The following is a 17,816-nucleotide window of genomic DNA, read 5'->3' as shown; positions in this document are numbered from 1 at the left end:
CTACACTATAATATAAAAAGGCCAAAATAAAATGCATGAAAAATAGTAATTCAAGTTTTCAGATTTGCATTGACCTAAACTTCTTTATTTTATGTCTTCCACATTTATCATTTATCTGATGTTAATTTTATTTCTTTGCAGATTATTTCTGTTTTTGCATGCATTCACATCTTTTCTGCAGCACATTGTACATTTATTCTGTTGTTAGAATAAATTAGTCTGCTGGTTGCAGAACTGGTTGCAGAAAGACGTTACCTTTCATAGACTTACATGTACATTTCTGGACTTTCCTTATCTTATTAAACAACTTCAGGAAATTTATATAAACATTAGTGAGTAATTTATACATTATGGGTCACATTCTGCATAATACCTCCAAACCATTATGATCTGAAGAGTGGCTTTTGAGATTTTAACATCTCAAAAGTTGCACTGAATATTTTTCCTGCTCTTAGCTTCTCAAACTAGCTGTTGCTGTGGTATACTACTTCCAAGTACAACAAACTTATTAACAGCCTGTAGTCTTAGATAAGACATAAAACTTGATATTAATGTTTCGTTTTAATTGTTTGCTGTCTCAATAACAGCAAATGGCTACGCTGACGTGAGTTAGCTGATAATGATAGGTTAACTTTTCTAGCCTGTTTAGCTACATGGTTTGTTTGCCGTCAAACAGATACGTTATCTTTACATCATTTTAAATAAATCCAGGGTACACATACAACACAAGTTCATGTGTAGGGACCCTAATAATACAACAAGCAACGTGTCATGTTGTGCAAGCCTACTTAGTATTATTATAATATGTCAGCAAGCAATGCATCACACAGTTAACCATATGCAGTGCACCCATCCATATGATGCACACTGCGCACACACATCATTTGGGTGATATGAATGTAAGATGATTGCAGAAGTGACACTGATCTGTGTTTTTGGTTATTATTTTTAAAGAAATGGCAGAGCAGATTCCGAAAACAAATCCAGTGTGGCAGGGTTTACATATCATGTAAACTGAGGAGAGCAAAAGCAGTATCGGCTCCAAATATCGGCTCAAGAAAATCGGCAGCCCGTATCGGTCATCGGCTAAGGCTGATGGGAAAAAAAATCGGTATCGGCACGAAAAAAATCCATATCGGTCGATCCCTAATGACAATGCACCATCTTACGCTGCAAAGAATACCTCTGTGTCCTAGGCTATATATATATATATATATATATATATATATATATATCTATATATTATACGTGCCGTTGTGTGTATGTATGTGTGTGTGTGTGTGTGTGTGTGTCTGTGTGTGTGTGTGTGACTGTGTGTGTGTGTGTGTGTGTATCTGTGTGTGTGTGTGTGTGTGTGTGTGTGTGTGTGTTTGTGTGTCTGTGTGTGTGTGTGTGTGTGTTTGTGTGTGTGTGTGTATGTGTGTGTGTGTGTGTGTGTGTGTGTGTGTGTGTGTGTGTGTGTGTGTGTGTGTACCTTCATGGCAGCTCTGGATGTCTCCGGGACTCCCTGGTTGTATTTCCCCGTCAGCAGGCCACAGGCCAGTGGGGACCAGGTCACGGCTCCGACCCCTGAGGGAGAAGCACACCTCATGTTGAACCGCCTCATTAACCCGGGTAATCTTTAGCCTGAGTTATCTTTAGCCCAGGTTATCTTTAACCTGGGTTATCTTTAGCCCTGGACCTGAACAGCTGCTGTCCCTGCAGACCTACACTGTCCACCGTCCAGGGCTGGACTGGCCATCTGGCATACCGGCCATTTTCCCGGTGGGCCGACACACTTTTGGGGGCAAAGTAGGCAAATTAACAGGGACTCTCAGAAAGGGAGGGAAGGTGTGTGTGTGTGTGTGTGTGTGTGTGTGTGTGTGTGTGTGTGTGTGTGTGTGTGTGCGCCTCACGTCATAACGACAACAAGCAGTTAAAGTTAGTGGCTGTCAGGTAACCTAACTGCTTAACTGCTTACCCTGTTGGGTAGCTGACAGTCTGTGATATAACATCAGTGTTCCTTGAATTGCTTAATTAGCTTCTCTTGTATTGGTGCTCTTCTCCAGGGCATATACTACTCTCAGCTTTATTGTAGCTTTTGGGAAGGGTTATGGTTATGGTTATTGTATTTAGCAGACACTTTTTACAACAGTAAACTGTTTTTAAATGTGCTAAGCCAATATTAAGGAAATTAGTAATAATACCAATGATGGCAATACAATATCAAATAGCAATAATAAAAAATAATAAAAATACCATAAATATACAATAAGTACTCATAACTAAGAATGAATGAATTATTTAAGTGTAAGATCAACAGATTAGTCTTGAGACCCCTTTTGAAGGATCCAAAACGAGGATGCCAGGGTGTGTTAGCCTAGCTTAGCACAAACACTGGAAGCAGGGGTCAATAGGGACCAGTATCATCAGTCCCACTGACTGACTCATGATTAATAATATATACTGGTGGCGCCCTCTGGTGGAGGAAACATGCCACTGACATTTCTTACATACAGAAAATATATACATACTTTTAGCGAGTATAGAGCCCCATCACCAAACCAAACAGACTCCATGTAAATAATCTGGGACCTCATGTAAAAAAGACTGGGCAGCTTTCATACCAGAAGATGGCGTACGGCCAAAACTTGAAAAGTACCTAGGCACAGAAATATTCCCATGTATAAAACCGGGCGTACCCAGGTCCTGCACCTTTCCTTTATACATCACAATCAACGTGAAACTGAGCGCACGTGAACGAGCCACCGACCCTGCCTTTCCTCCTCCCCTAAATTAATATGGAAATTACTATAATGCACCCCCAACGTCATTCTTTGTCCAATCACAACGGGTCATCCCGCTGCAGAGGAAATAAACTTCACTGACTGAGGTTGAGGTGCTGATAGCGGAGGTGGAGGCGAGAACAAAATGTTGTGTTTGGAGGTTTGTCATCTTGGATAAGCAATAAAAGGAAATGCCCAGAGAATGGTGACCGGGCGGTGAACGCACCAAACCATGGCAGAAATTTAAAAAAAAGTTTAATGTTGAAGTGGAAATCATGAATAGTGTCAGCACCACACCAGTTACAGAACAACATGCATCTCAGTGTCAGTCCACATTACCACAATAAGCAGTGTGAACTCACTGATGTAATGCCATTTATTTATTTTCTAAGTGTTAGTAGGCTCAGAGAAACTGAGTCCAGCGCGAGGGAGCCCCGACTCAGAGGAGGAGAGGTTAGTGAGGCCAGCGGCTCCACGGCAGCTGATCCGCTGCACCACGCATGGATGGAATCATGAAATAGTACATTTAAATATTAGAATTAAGACAGTCGAGACGGCCCAGTGTTTGGTGGACCGGGTACACCTTGTTCACTTAATAGTCTACAAATCATCCACGGGATCAGTTACACATCACATGAGTTTACCCCCCCCCCCCCGACACAGCGTGTGTTCCTGGGGAGATGGATCCGTGCGTCCCCCCTCCTGTGCACCACGGATGTCTGAGCCTTAGAAACTAAAGACTCACAGACACTATTGAGTAGCCTGCGAAGTAAACAGTTAATAGTGTGAAAGATGTGAAACATTATCCACATAAATGATCAAACTTTTATGGAGTACCAGCGCATATAATTATGTTTTTCATAGACAACCTTACAGACGTGTGCCAGTAACTGAAGTAGAAACTTTATTTTGTAATGTTTAGTGATTTTCGGCACTTTTCAGTTAGAATTCGCCGTTACAGAGCCAGAAAAGACTTTGCGGACGGCCCGCATATTCTCACGACTGCTCAACAGTTTCCGTTACGGCCCGCACATTCTCATGTCAAGGTAATTTTTTATACATCACAAAGTGTCCGTGAAAACCAGCGTATGCAAGCTTTTCGTGCGTACGCAACATTTACATGAGGCCCCAGGACTTTTAGCGTGTATAGAGCCAGCATATTTCCACCAGACTCCATGTAAATAATCAGGACTTTTAGCGTGTATAGAGCCAGCATATTTCCACCAGACTCCATGTAAATAATCAGGACTTTTAGCGTGTATAGAGCCAGCATATCTCCACCAGACTCCATGTAAATAATCAGGACTTTTAGCGTGTATAGAGTCAGCATATTTCCACCAGACTCCATGTAAATAATCAGGACTTTTAGCGTGTATAGAGCCAGCATATCTCCACCAGACTCCATGTAAATAATCAGGACTTTTAGCGTGTATAGAGCCAGCATATTTCCACCAGACTCCATGTAAATAATCAGGACTTTTAGCGTGTATAGAGCCAGCATATCTCCACCAGACTCCATGTAAATAATCAGGACTTTTAGCGTGTATAGAGCCAGCATATTTCCACCAGACTCCATGTAAATAATCAGGACTTTTAGCGTGTATAGAGCCAGCATATTTCCACCAGACTCCATGTAAATAATCAGGACTTTTAGCGTGTATAGAGCCAGCATATTTCCACCAGACTCCATGTAAATAATCAGGACTTTTAGCGTGTATAGAGCCAGCATATTTCCACCAGACTCCATGTCTGGTGAAAAAATAAAGTAAAATGCTCAAAATGAATCTATATTTTTTAATTTCTCCTTATACCTCAACATTATTTTAGTTATGAAAATGCTGTAGATTATTTAATACTCAAGTAAAGTACAAGTACCTTGAGTTAAGTACAGTAGGCTACTACGTATATATAGTGTATATATAATTAAGTGTATGTGTATATGTGTTTTTCATTTTAAGCTTTTAATGTGAAAACCTTTGTCTTGGAGGAAACCGGAAGTCTCGTTGTTCCCCTGTGATCTATCTCGTGCTGGCGGTAGAATAGCTGTGTAGTCTGTTAGCTGCTGATCTTATTGGACCGTTTTAGGAGACAGAGCTCGAGGTAAAGCCACACACACACTCAGGTAAAGCCTCTAATTACACACTGGCTGCGTGGCGTTTTCTACGTCTTTCCACCAGAAAGGTGTCTGAGGCGCTGCTGCTGCTGCTGCTGCTGCTGCTAGCCTGTCTGGACACATGGATGTTTCTCATTGATAAAATGTAATACCATGTTAAACATAAATATATTCTGATCTGATTACAGCAAAGACAACGTCGGCAGGATTTAAATAGGCTCCAGGATATTTGGTTCTGTATTGACAGGTGCAATATTAGAAAATCGATTTTTACATTTATATCAACACCTAGAGACTTTTCAAAAATAAACATGTCATTTATTAATATGTATTTGTGTCTAACGGACACGCCACGCAGCTCGCGCGAGGCATCCAGTGTGTAACCGGCCTAATGACTGCTCTTTATCACGGCGATCAAAGCGAGGAGAAGGCTGAGCTGCGCATGCGTCGCCAGTGAATGATTTCAGGTGTGCTCCGTGTGTTCTCCTCTGACTGCATTAGCAGCATTCCAGCTGGGTGAAGCTGTCCTCAACATAGAGCTTCTTCTACCACATTACTGATCACTGGCTGCTACCACACTCCTTTTACAGGATTGTGTGTGTGTGTGTGTGTGTGTGTGTGTGTGTGTGTGTGTGTGTGTGTGTGTTGAGCTCTCAGTAGGTGTGGATCTACTAGTAGAGTCTATGTGGGCTGATGATTAATTTCTATATCTGACACAGGCTTGTGCAAAATTCAGAATTTCAGAATTGGCCTCCATTCAATTCATGAATTTGAATTTAAATTGAATTGACTCTGCCCCACAGAAAGTTGAATTTGAATTGCAATGACAGGAAGTGGAAATCGCTTTTGCTTTCGCTTTATTATTTCAGGACAATGCACATTTGATGAACATATACAGAAGTACACGTAAAAAGTGCCAGATTATAGCCCAAAGGCTAATTTCCATTTGTAGTCCCTTACAATAAAAAGAACATTAAATACACAGCAGCAACATTTGCTATATCAAACTAGGTAAAACAGGACGAAAGAGAAGAAAAACAGGATAACACATTAATAGATGTTAAAACAGAAAGAAAACTAAACAATTCATTAGTAAGTGTTAAAACGGAGACACGATTCACCAATACGCTCTACTGGGCTGATACGGTACAGCATGGTTAGCTCGGAGCCACACCTTTACCTGGCTCTTAAAGGTGGCCAGAGTGGGACATTCCCTTATAGTTCGGGGTAGTGTGTTCCATAATCCACTACCTTTAATAGATAGTGCATTATGGTTAAAAGAGGTTTTTTTAAAAGGAACCTCACAGTCCTTGTTTACAACAGCTCTAGTAATCCGAGTCTGTCTGTATTTAATAAACTCTTGAAGTGGTGGTGGCGCCAAGCCATGTAGTACTTTATAAATTAAGCATATTGAGGAAAATTTACAGAAATTATCAAAACTTAATAAGTTGTATTTTTCTAAGATCTTGCAATGATGATAAGAATAAGGTTTTTTATCTAGAGTTTTGAGTGCCTTTTTATACAAAAGCTCAACTGGTTTTAGGATAGTAGAACCCGTCATAGACCAGCTGGTGATGCAATAGTTCATGTGTGAAAATATCATCGAGTGAAGGAACATCAGAGCAGCAGAGCTGCATCTGACAGAGATCCTCTAATTTGCTTAAAATGAAAAAGATTGACTTTAATTCTTTTGGATATCATTTTAACATGATTTTTAAAAGAGAGTTTGGAGTCTATAATCACCCCCAAATATTTAAACTCATTAACAACTTCCAATTCCTCTGTGTCTAAAAACACCCCCGATTGAGATGGTGTAGTAGTAGAAGGTTGCTTCGACAAATATAAACAAACAGTCTTTTTTGCATTTAAAATAAGACAAGATCTATTGAGCCATGTTTGTATCTGTGTAAGAGCTGTTGAAAGGACGCGTGCTGCCTCCTCAGGATTTTTTGCTTCTGTAAAAATTACAGCATCGTCGGCGTAAAGCTGGACATCAACATGTAAACAGTATTCAGGTAAATCATTAATATATAATGAAAATAAAATGGGCCCCAGTATGGACCCTTGAGGGACTCCTACTGGACAACCCATATAAGCTGAACTAACCCCGCCCACCACAGTACATTGCTCTCTATGAGACAGGTACGAATGAAACCAATTAATAGCTTGAACCGAAAAATCTAAATGGGACAATTTAGATAGCAGGACGTTGTGATTGACGGTGTCAAAAGCTCTTTTTAAATCCAGGAATACGGCACCAACACATCCATTTTTATCTAAGTAACATTTGATTTTTTCCATAAACATAGCCAATGCAGTCTCTGTTGAATGTCGCGGCCGAAATCCAAACTGCATAGGATGTAAAGGTGTTTGGCTATTGCTAAGGAATTCAATAATTTGTTTAATAACCCATTTTTCAATGACTTTAGAAATTATAGGTAGAATGCTAATTGGTCTGTAATTATTTATGTCAGATTTATCCCCAGCTTTGAATACTGGGGTAACTGAGGCCAATTTCCACGCCTTAGGGACAACTGAATTTTTTATAGACAAATTAACCAAATGCATGATTGGATGTGCTAACGCCTCCTTATGTGATTTTATAAAGCTAGTATCGAGCCCATAAATATCCTTGGCTTTGGAATTGTTCAGTCATAATGATATCAATAACTTCTAGTTCTCTGATTTCTCGAATGTAAAATTTAGACTGCACATTTTCAGAAAGAATAGGAACGTGTTGATCAGGACCCTCAGAAGATACAAATTGTTTCACTAAATCTTCTACTGATTTAATGAAGAAGTAGTTAAACTCTTGTGCCAGGACAACAGGGTTTCTGACCAGCTGATTGTTCATTTTTAATTCAATGCCTTTAGTTTCTTTCTTGGGTTGTTTCCCTGTCAATTTATTTATATTCTGCCATATTTTTTTACTGTTACCTCTAGCGTTTTCAATAATTTGAATAAAAAAGTTTGCTTTGGCCTTGCGTAATTCAGACGTCACTTTATTTCTAGCTCCTGTGAAGTTAAGTCTGTCTATGTTAAGTCCAGACTTAATAGATTTTCTAAGTAACTGATCCCTATGCTTCATTAACTTTAAGCAGGCAGAGTTGAGCCAGGGGAGAGAGTTGGACCTCTTTCTCCCATGGCGCCCCCTGGAAAAAGAGTGGATAACCTCTTTAACTTTGGAGAGAAATAAATCACTGTCAGCATCAGCATCTTTGCAATCCATGAGGCCAATCCAGTCAATATCTTTCAGAGCTCTATCCACGTTTTGTAATTGGTTCTTGGGGATTGTCATATTGATCGTACGGTTAGTTGAACTATGACATATATTTTCTGAACATTTATGCTTCCTAGAGAAAAAGATTGCATTATGGTCTGAGATACCTGTTAACAGGTTGTGGGTGTTTGTGATTCTTTCCGGTTTTTTGGTGAACACTAAGTCAATTCTAGAGTGAGTGTGGTGTGTAATTCTGGTTGGTTGTTCTATTAGCTGAGTGAGGTTGAAATAATCCGTTAAATGCTTGAGGGTTTTTCTGTCTTTTTTATTATCCCAATTGATGTTAAAATCCCCAAGGAGGAGGATTTCTTTTTTGTGATTACATAACATAAGGAGTGCTTTGAGCTGGTCATAGAAATCCAGATTAGCAGTAGGTTTGCGATAGATGCAGATAACTGTCAGAGACATCTCTCTCGAAAGAGAGATGTTTACACCAATGCATTCTAGTGTGATGTTACTGGGCCATTTAATCTGATTGCATTTCAAATTATTCTTAACATACATGAGAACCCCCCCACCCCTCCCCTGACCCCTATCTTTCCTAAAAGTTGTATATTCTGGTAGTGACACAGCAGCTTCGGGTGAGGAGCTGGTGAGCCACGTTTCAGATAAACCCATAAAATCAATGTTAGAATTACATAACAAACGTTCAATCTGTTCACGTTTTGGCACCAAACTACGAACATTTAAATGACCCCCAAACAAACCCCCCTTTTTACATACTGGATCCCAAACAGTCCTAGCCTGATTAAGTGTCCTGAATAATTTGATTTGTTTATGTTTACTGAATACTGGGTTACGAATCTTACATGTACTAATGTGTGAAAACTGTTCTTTTGTACCGGGCGTTATGGTGGTGACCTCCTGCTGCATCACTGGTTCCCGGCTCCGATCTGCAGAGAGGCCCGAAGTCTGGCCAACGCCAGCTGGGCATGGCGTGACTCGGACCGAGGGTAGCGGCGCGTAGACAAAAACAGTATTGGGCAGCGGCAGACGGCCCTCAGCCCCCCGCTGCTGTATCACCGGCCCACAGCTCAATATTGTAGCTGACGCGCTGGATGCCTCTGTCTCGCCGATGGCAGCTAGGCGCTGCCCCGCTATTGTAATGTTGGTCAGGGGTGGTAGAGAGAGGTATTCCCTAGGCTCCTGCTGTTGCATAGCTGTTTCTGTAGTTGTTGCAGAAGGGCAGCTACTGGAGACCCGGCTCTGTGACATGAGCCCTCGGCCCAGCGGCTTTGTAGGATGGAACGCTGCAGCTCGCCATGTCAGCTGGGTAAGGTAAGTTGCCAAAGGCAGCACACTTGCTGCTGGAAACACTGTGGTGATGGTAGGACTTAACCAACCGATGTTGGCCACAGGATCCCAGGGCCATGTAGGAAATGACCACTGCTGATGGATAGTCGCCACTACAGGCCACGTCGGCCGCGGCTGCGTTAGCCAGTAAGAGTGTGCCAACTGGGCCTGTTGTGAGGCTAAATTAGCCTGGAAGTTAATATTCGTGAAATGAGGGCCAGGGTTAATCTCCACATCGCCTGCCAGTAATACCATAAATACCAAATGTAAAAGTCTCACAGTTTCACTGGCTGGTTTGATGTTTCTTTGTAGCGTGGATGGCACTTTGGCTCGCCCATTGTTTAAAAAGGTAGAGTACAGGAGACACTGACTTCCACAAGACGGATCACAGACATTGTCTTCGATCGATAAGCTCTGCCGTGTGGTTAATAAAAACAGACATAAGATAAAAACAGCATTGGGTATCAAACTAAAATATGGAGATACTTTTTTGACGGCTTTAACCGAGTTAGACAGAACACACGGAGCACCTGCCGAGACACGCGTGTGCTCGGCTGCCATCTTTTCAAATCCAAATCCCAATCAAGAAATAAATTCATGGCAATTCAAAGGAATTCCACACAGTCCCACAACAGAAAGAATGTGTTGAATCTCACATCCATTCAGTGTTAGGTGTGGATCTTCTTACTTTAGAAATGGAATTGCTTACCCATTATAAATGTGGTTTGGATTACTTAATTTGGATTACTTTATCAATGCAAAGCAATTTCCTTTTGATTTGATTAATTAAATTACACATTTTACCTCAGTAATACAACTAAATACAATTACATTAACATTATTACATGCACACATTATTAATAACATAATGTCATTACACTTAGTCATTCCTCAACCCTGCATACATTTTGTTCCAAAATATAGATCACTCTTTCAGAGAACAAATATTTCTATTAATTCCACAATTAAATTGCTTTCCTGATTTACAATAAGTAATAAGAAAAAAGTGTGCTTGTATGCTTTTAAACACATATGATATCCAGTGTTGGGGTATTACTTTACATTACCTTCTTATGAAGTAATGCCATAATATAATCACATGTGGCTGTAACTGAGTAATGTAAACCATTAATGTTACTGTAACTGTTGTGCTGTGAGTTGAAGGTCTGTTTAACCTTTATGAGCTCTATGCCAGGCTCTTGCTGTGTTGAGCTACAGTAATGTAATGAGTAGAGTAATAAGTTACTGTCCAGAGAGAATAACAAGTAAGGTAATGCATTATGTTTTTTTAAAGTGAATAATGTGTATTACACGTTCTTGAGTAGTGACCCCAACACTGATGATTTTGCATATATCAGTAGCATAATACCATCAAGCGGTGGTTTCATGTTAGCTTCTAGGAGTTGTGTCATGCAGTGTTTCCTCTATGTTGATTGGCAAGTGGCGGTTCTCCACGGTTAGATTTCTCCCGCCACGGTATCAGAAATGTACAAAAAGCCGTCTATCAGCAGTGATTGTTAGAGAGCGCGGACACGCGCTTCACAATGCGAGTGGGCACGCGTGCCACTCGGAGAAAAGGAAGAAAGAAAAAAAGAAACAGGCTGTCTGGAGATGGCATGTGTGCATCCTTGAGAACTGTAAGTTGTATAACTTATGTTGGCAGGTCATTTAAGCCTGTATTAGTCTATAGTTCTTGCACATTTTAGTTTCACCTTCACCTGCTAGCTAAATTGCACGTGGCTGTTGATTCAATACAACGCCCTTTATATCATATCATGGCATAGTAGGCTAAACTGTGATTATTTCATACATGTCCCAAAACATATTGGGGGTTAATTCATTCAACATAATTCACAGCCAAATAACAATTAAAAGTATGTTATTTGAACATTTATAACCTAACCTGGCACTGCCTCCGTTTTGGTGTCTGCTGCGGTGTCAGCGCTCCTCGGACCGTGTGCCGCGGCCCTTTTTTCCTCCATAAACTCCACTCTCAGCTCTCTGTCAGTAGCTGCATGAACTTCCTCCGGGACATTTTACAGCTGGTGTACTCCTTGGAGAGGATGTGTGCAATGATTCCTGCCAGTTGTAGCATGTATAAAGTTATATGAACATGTAGACAGCTACCGGCCATCTACGTGTTCCGCGCCTTTCACAGAGTGAGCGCCCAGTGCTGTTCTTCTGATTCAGAACAGAGTCCATCCACGCCGTAGTAGCCTACGTTACAGAGTCTGGCTTTGTTACTCGAGACCGCTAATTACATTTCTCTGACAGAGTCTATGATTATTACTAAGCAACCAAGATGCATCTTCAACCGCGCAAAAGATTAAAAACAAAACCGCGAAAATCCGAGCGGTCAATATGACCGTGTATGGCCGAAATAGGTAAAAGTGATTGTATTTTCTTTGCCTTTTGTGTAATGTATATAAAAACAATTTTAAATGGATATACAGACTCTTTTAGGAAAAGTCAGGCACCAGCAGGATTGTATTTCTTTTATTTAGCAAAATTATTACACATATAAATTTCAAAACGGTCAAAATGACCGTCCTGGTCGTTCTAGTGTTGGGGTATCATGTCATGTTAGCTTCTAGGAGTCATGTCATGTTAGCTTCTAGGAGTCATGTCATGTTAGCTTCTAGGAGTCATGGTATGTTAGCTTCTAGGAGTCATGTCATGTTAGCTTCTAGGAGTCATGGTATGTTAGCTTCTAGGAGTCATGTCATGTTAGCTTCTAGGAGTCATGGTATGTTAGCTTCTAGGAGTCATGTCATGTTAGCTTCTAGGAGTCATGGTATGTTAGCTTCTAGGAGTCAGTCGTTAGCTTCTAGGAGTCATGGTATGTTAGCTTCTAGGAGTCATGCAGTAGTCAGGTTGTAGCTTCTAGGAGTCATGTTAGCTTCTAGGAGTCATGGCATGTTAGCTTCTAGGAGTCATGGTATGTTAGCTTCTAGGAGTCATGTTAGCTTCTAGGAGTCATGGCATGTTAGCTTCTAGGAGTCATGGTATGTTAGCTTCTAGGAGTCATGTTAGCTTCTAGGAGTCATGGCATGTTAGCTTCTAGGAGTCATGGTATGTTAGCTTCTAGGAGTCATGTTAGCTTCTAGGAGTCATGTCATGTTAGCTTCTAGGAGTCATGTTAGCTTCTAGGAGTCATGTCATGTTACTGCTGAAGGAGTTACACTCTCCCTGTGCCTGAAGGGCTGTCAAATCTGACTCCTATTTCTGTGTTTTCTTTGCATGGATTTACATTCACTCTACATAAGAATAAATCAGAGACGATGTCATCCTAACAGCTTCTATTGTTGTTCTTTTAGTTGTGTGTGGATGTGAGGAGAACGAGAGGAGACAGCAGCTCCTGAATATCTCTGCATGCTTTGATTTGTACTGAACAGAATCCAGAGTGAGTCCAGCAGCCCCAGTGGAGATCTGAGAGGAATGGAGGAGGACAACCAGAACCAGGAGCAGCGGAGCAACCAGGTCCCCAGGAGACCAGCAGCAGACTGGGACTCTGATACCAATGAGGTCCCCAGGAGACCAGCAGCAGACTCGGACTCTGATAGCAGCGATGTTCAGGTCAGTGTTCAGGACACAACAACCACTCAGAACAGTAGCGCCGATCCCCTGGCTCCACTGGCCGCTCACTACACCGACCTGTCGGCACATCGGCACACCGTTTAACGGCAGGTGGACTTGGTAACGTTAGGCAACGCTCAGTGACAAACAGTTAGGTAATTATATATATTCTTAGCCTGACAAGCCAGACCCTCATCCAGATGTTGGGTCAGGGAACTCCCTATTGGCAGGGCTCAATCTGAGGGGCGGGATAAACGGTTGTATTTCAGATTCCCTCTGCACCAATAGGATAGCGCTCCAACCAACCACAGCAACGCTAGTTGATAGATTGAACTTTAAACTCCCAACACATTTTCCTTTTTTAAGAATGACTTCAGTGGCGTTCTTTGTTATTTTCTCAAAGAAAAGCTGAACTCCAAGTCTTCCAGAGTCGCGTCCAAAGACAATTCCAAAGGAATGCTGTTGCTGCTGTTCACCAGCAGCAGCAGCCATCTTCTTTGTTTTCAAGTAGCAGGGAATTCACACGGAACCGTCGCAACTCTGCTGTCCTTATGTTAAGTCCCGCCCACCGACTCTACACACGATGTGATTGGCCCGACTAGAGTTTGCTTTTTCCAGCTCCCAAGCCAACAGAGTTGCTAGATGACCCTGGCTGCAAATTACATTTGCTGCCGCTAGTGTGGTCTAGATTTCTAGGCTAATATATTCTTCCAGATGTACCCAGAGTATTAGAGCTAACATGGCTATTGTTGGCTTCGCTACCATAGTGGCTTATTCCCACAGACTGTGCTTATGCCACAAACCGGTTAACGTAATTCATTCAAAGTGGCCTCATGGTGAATAATTAATAATGTTAACGTTACGTACGTGTGCATGGTTAATGTTCCGTTAATGTTCAATGTGGAGTTTTATGATGGAATTTGTGATCACGTTCTAATAAACATGCCAAGAGTAATTTTATTTTTCCTTTTATTATGGTGTATATATATATATATGTGTACAGTTTAGTTTGCTCTAAGGTTGTTAGCTTTAAATCTCATATAAAATGTTAGCCATACTGTTAGCTATAGCTCTGATATTAATTCAGGCTAGGGTACATTGGTAATGATATATAAAATGACTTAGTTAACGTTACTTTCCTTTCAAAAGCATCACTCATATCCCAGCATTCTGTTATTGATTAGTCAGACTGGCTATGGTGGCGGTATAGACATAAAAATATATGTATAATTATACAGTCTATGGTGCCGGTTCGGGCCTGGCCCCAGTGGCCAGGGTTGATCTGACTCCAAAAGATCACCTCTCAGATTGCACCTTTAAGTTTGTGGTGGTTGAATGGTTGACAAAAATAACTGTCAGAAGTCCTCTAGTTGAAGTCAATCATCTTTAGTGACAATATTGCAAGTTATTACAGCATATGCATATGGATCAGATTTCCTTCAAGACTAATCTCTCTCACCCTACCGAACAGACCCCGGACATCTGACTCAAAAACCTCACGTTTTATGCATCTTCTGCCAGTCTTCTTGCCCATCCCGTTGGTTCCGTTACCTTCTGGATGTTGTCCAGGCCTCCTAGTTCCTTATGTTATCATCAAAGCAAGGTCGCGCAAAATACCTTCGCTCTCCCATTCCCAGGCCCGAGAAGACAGTAGAGCTCAGCTTTAGGGAATCTAAATCATCATATTAGCCATTAGTCATCATCATGGTCCCTGAAGTCTCTTTCTCTCCTGATTCTTCCATTAGCGTAGTTGGGTTTCTTCTTCTTTACCAAATTGTCAAAAGAAATAACGTGGATGGTTCCCTACAACGCTCTTCACAAGTAAATTAAATGATCACACACACACACACACACACACACACACACTACTCTGCAAATAACGACTTTTTACAAAAAAGCTACAATGAAAGATGTCAATTTGTAATCTAACTGTTTACCTTAATTTGCAACAAATCTTGAACTTTGGACAAACTCTTGTAAACGTAGCTGCTGTCTAAACGAGCCCTCCTCTCCGCTGGAGCGGTAAACCTATGGATGTATTATAAGACCAAAACAGATACATGTGGCTACTTAATATGCACGTGAATGACGCCGTGTTCTTCATTCTTGATGATGTTGCCGGTTGTATTATTTTGCAACTGCAATGTCTTATTTCAAATGAGGCATACAGGACGAATGCAAGCCTGCTTATCAGTCCATTCATCATTACAGCTGCTGTTTTCTCTTCAGACTCTTCGACAGTGACACTGGCTTCCAGTGCCTCAAAGAATTGATTTCAAAATACTTTTGTTGGTTTATAAATCACTAAACGGTTTAGGGCCTGAATACATTTCTGATCTGCTAGTCTGTGTGTCGTGTGTGTCTTGTGTGTCTGTGTGTGTGTCTGTCTGTCTGTCTGTCTGTGTGTTGTGTGTGTGTGTGTGTGTGTGTGTGTGTGTGTGTGTGTCTGTCTGTCTGTCTGTGTGTTGTGTGGTTGTCTTTCAGATTCCCTCTGCACCAATAGGATAGCGTCATGCTGCCTGGCCCTGTACCCATACATCCATGCCCTGTACCCATACATCCATGCCCTGTACCCATACATCCATGCCCTGTACCCGTACACCCATGCCCTGTACCCATACATCCATGCCCTGTATCCATACATCATGCCCTGTACCCATACATCCCTGCCCTGTACCCATACACCCATGCCCGTAACGTTACCGGGGTTATCTTCTGTTTCGGGGAAAGGGGGCTTTGTGTTCTCCTTAAGGTAAGATAGGTTAACCTCCTAGCTTGTGTGCACTTCTCACATGTACTTTCAAACGGGAGTTCCAACACTACACATAAAGTCATTGAAGCCACTCAGCCACCAATCACAGCACAGCACACAGAACATCCCCTCCAAAAATCACACCACTGAGAGGTCAATCAATAAACCTGCTTCACTACCACAGAGCTCAGCACACAGAACATCCCCTCACAAACAGACACACACATACACACAGACACACACACACACACAAACAGACACACACACATGTAGTATCTGAAAAGCCATATACTGTAGCTTTGACTTAAGTCTTTGTTCTAATACACATGGTTCCACTCAGCTGAGGCATCAAGCTAAATAAAATATAAAATAATAGTTTTTTAACCTTCATTTTACCAGGAAATTCCCATGAAAATTATGAATATGTATATTGATATAACATTTAAATTAATGTATAGATTTAATACTCAAGTGGGCGTGGCCTATGGGACCCAAGTCTAGATTCACCACTACATATAGATTTCCTGTAGGCCTCTCCAAGGTCATTAGTTGACTGTGCCTAAACTGGTTATTCGCTATAAAATGAGAGAATACACATTTACCAGGATGTATGGACCCCTTTCCTGTCATTGTTCCAGACCCAGCATCTGCATCCTCTCTTATACACAGGGCCCCAACTCTCTCACCATAGTCTCAATAACATAATACAATATGGAATATGTGCTGTGTATTGTAAATAACATAATGATGTATACTTAAAATATCTGTGTAAGTAGTAAAACAATACAAACCCCCAAAAATGCTTTTTAAGTTTAGAAACATTTTGAGTCCCCCCCCCTCATAAACAGCTGATGGAGCGGTGGTGCCTGTGCATGTTTGATGCTGATGTTGGGCGATGTTAATCATGTGGCGCCCGAGTGAGTTTGACCGTGTGTGTGTGTGTGTGTGTGTCTGTGTGTGTATGTATGTGTGTGTGTGTGTGTGTCTTCTAGTTGAGTCTCTGTGGGTTGATGATTCATTTCTATATCTGATATCTGTGATGAAGAGACTCCATAGTGAGAGTGGCTTTGATCATGAGCTGACCACCCCCCCTGCATGCCTTCCTGACCACCCCCCCACATGCCCTCCTGACCACGACCCCTGCATGCCCTCCTGACCACCCCTCTGCATGCCCTCCTGACCACGACCCATGTATGCCCTCCTGACCACCCCCCCTGCATGCCCTCCTGACCACGACCCCTGCATGCCCTCTTGTCCACCCCTCTGCATGCCCTCCTGACCACGCCCCCTGTATGCCCTCCTGACCACCCCCCCTGCATGCCCTCCTTGTGTAACCTAGTTCATTAATTAATGATAATGATCAGGGTCAAAGTAGGAGAGGAACGGAGCCAGTAGTGACAGGAAGATGTGAACAGTTAACAGCTAGTTTGGATGACCTGTGTGTGTAAATGATACCACAGTATGTGCTTGTATTATTTGCTTTATGTGTGTATTTATATGACTGTTCTAAGTTGTTAAGCTAAGGTTGTTTAAGATAATGCAATGCTAACTTGTTGTGTTAACATGTTTGTTGTATCTTAGTTGCGATGCGGGTGTATGGGTACAGGGCAGGGATGTATGGGTACAGGGCAGGGATGTATGGATACAGGGCATGGATGTATGGGTACAGGGCATGGGTGTACGGGTACAGGGCATGGATGTATGGGTACAGGGCATGGATGTATGGGTACAGGGCATGGATGTATGGGTACAGGGCCAGGCAGCATGACAGAGACAACAGCAGGACAGAGAACACTATGGGAGGGCTTTCACCGGCGACCTGATAGCAGCTGGTTAGTAAATACACAGGGACACCTGTTCATGTCTTCTTTAGTCTGTTGGCTATTTAGGTTTTTTTCGTTGACAGCTTTTTTAGCTTGACACTGAACATATGAGGTAGCCAGTCTAGCCACCAGGTAAGTAAACATAGTACCATGGCTTCTCCAAAACGTCCAATAATTCAAGTCACTAAGAAGAACATTTAAACATTTAACTTAA

General features: G+C 41.8%; 2 protein-coding genes across 20 annotated transcripts in view; both read left to right on the top strand.

Annotated features, from left to right (window-relative positions):
* The window catches only part of LOC116064546 (zinc finger protein 239-like), a 914,372-nt gene that overhangs the window by 869,194 nt on the left and 27,362 nt on the right, over positions 1 to 17,816 (top strand). The gene's annotated exons all lie outside the window — the stretch shown is intronic.
* The window catches only part of LOC116059945 (zinc finger protein 135-like), a 71,429-nt gene continuing 58,349 nt past the window's right edge, over positions 4,737 to 17,816 (top strand). For 11 of the 19 annotated variants that reach the window (XM_035993869.1, XM_035993870.1, XM_035993868.1 and 8 more), the window contains exons 1-2: positions 4,737 to 4,865; positions 12,847 to 13,027. In XM_035993869.1, the coding sequence (XP_035849762.1) occupies positions 12,890 to 13,027 (138 nt within the window). In that variant the 5' untranslated portion in view covers positions 4,737 to 4,865; positions 12,847 to 12,889. Of the gene's footprint in view, positions 4,888 to 5,261; positions 5,346 to 12,768; positions 13,028 to 17,816 lie in introns of those variants that run through there. The other 8 variants (XM_035993858.1, XM_035993855.1, XM_035993854.1 and 5 more) reach the window with 8 other exon arrangements.

This window comes from Sander lucioperca, chromosome 17, assembly GCF_008315115.2.
Source record: "Sander lucioperca isolate FBNREF2018 chromosome 17, SLUC_FBN_1.2, whole genome shotgun sequence".
Classification (NCBI taxonomy): domain Eukaryota; kingdom Metazoa; phylum Chordata; class Actinopteri; order Perciformes; family Percidae; genus Sander; species Sander lucioperca.
The sequence above is the reverse complement of the archived record's forward strand: the minus strand, read 5'-3'. Positions and strand labels throughout refer to the sequence as shown.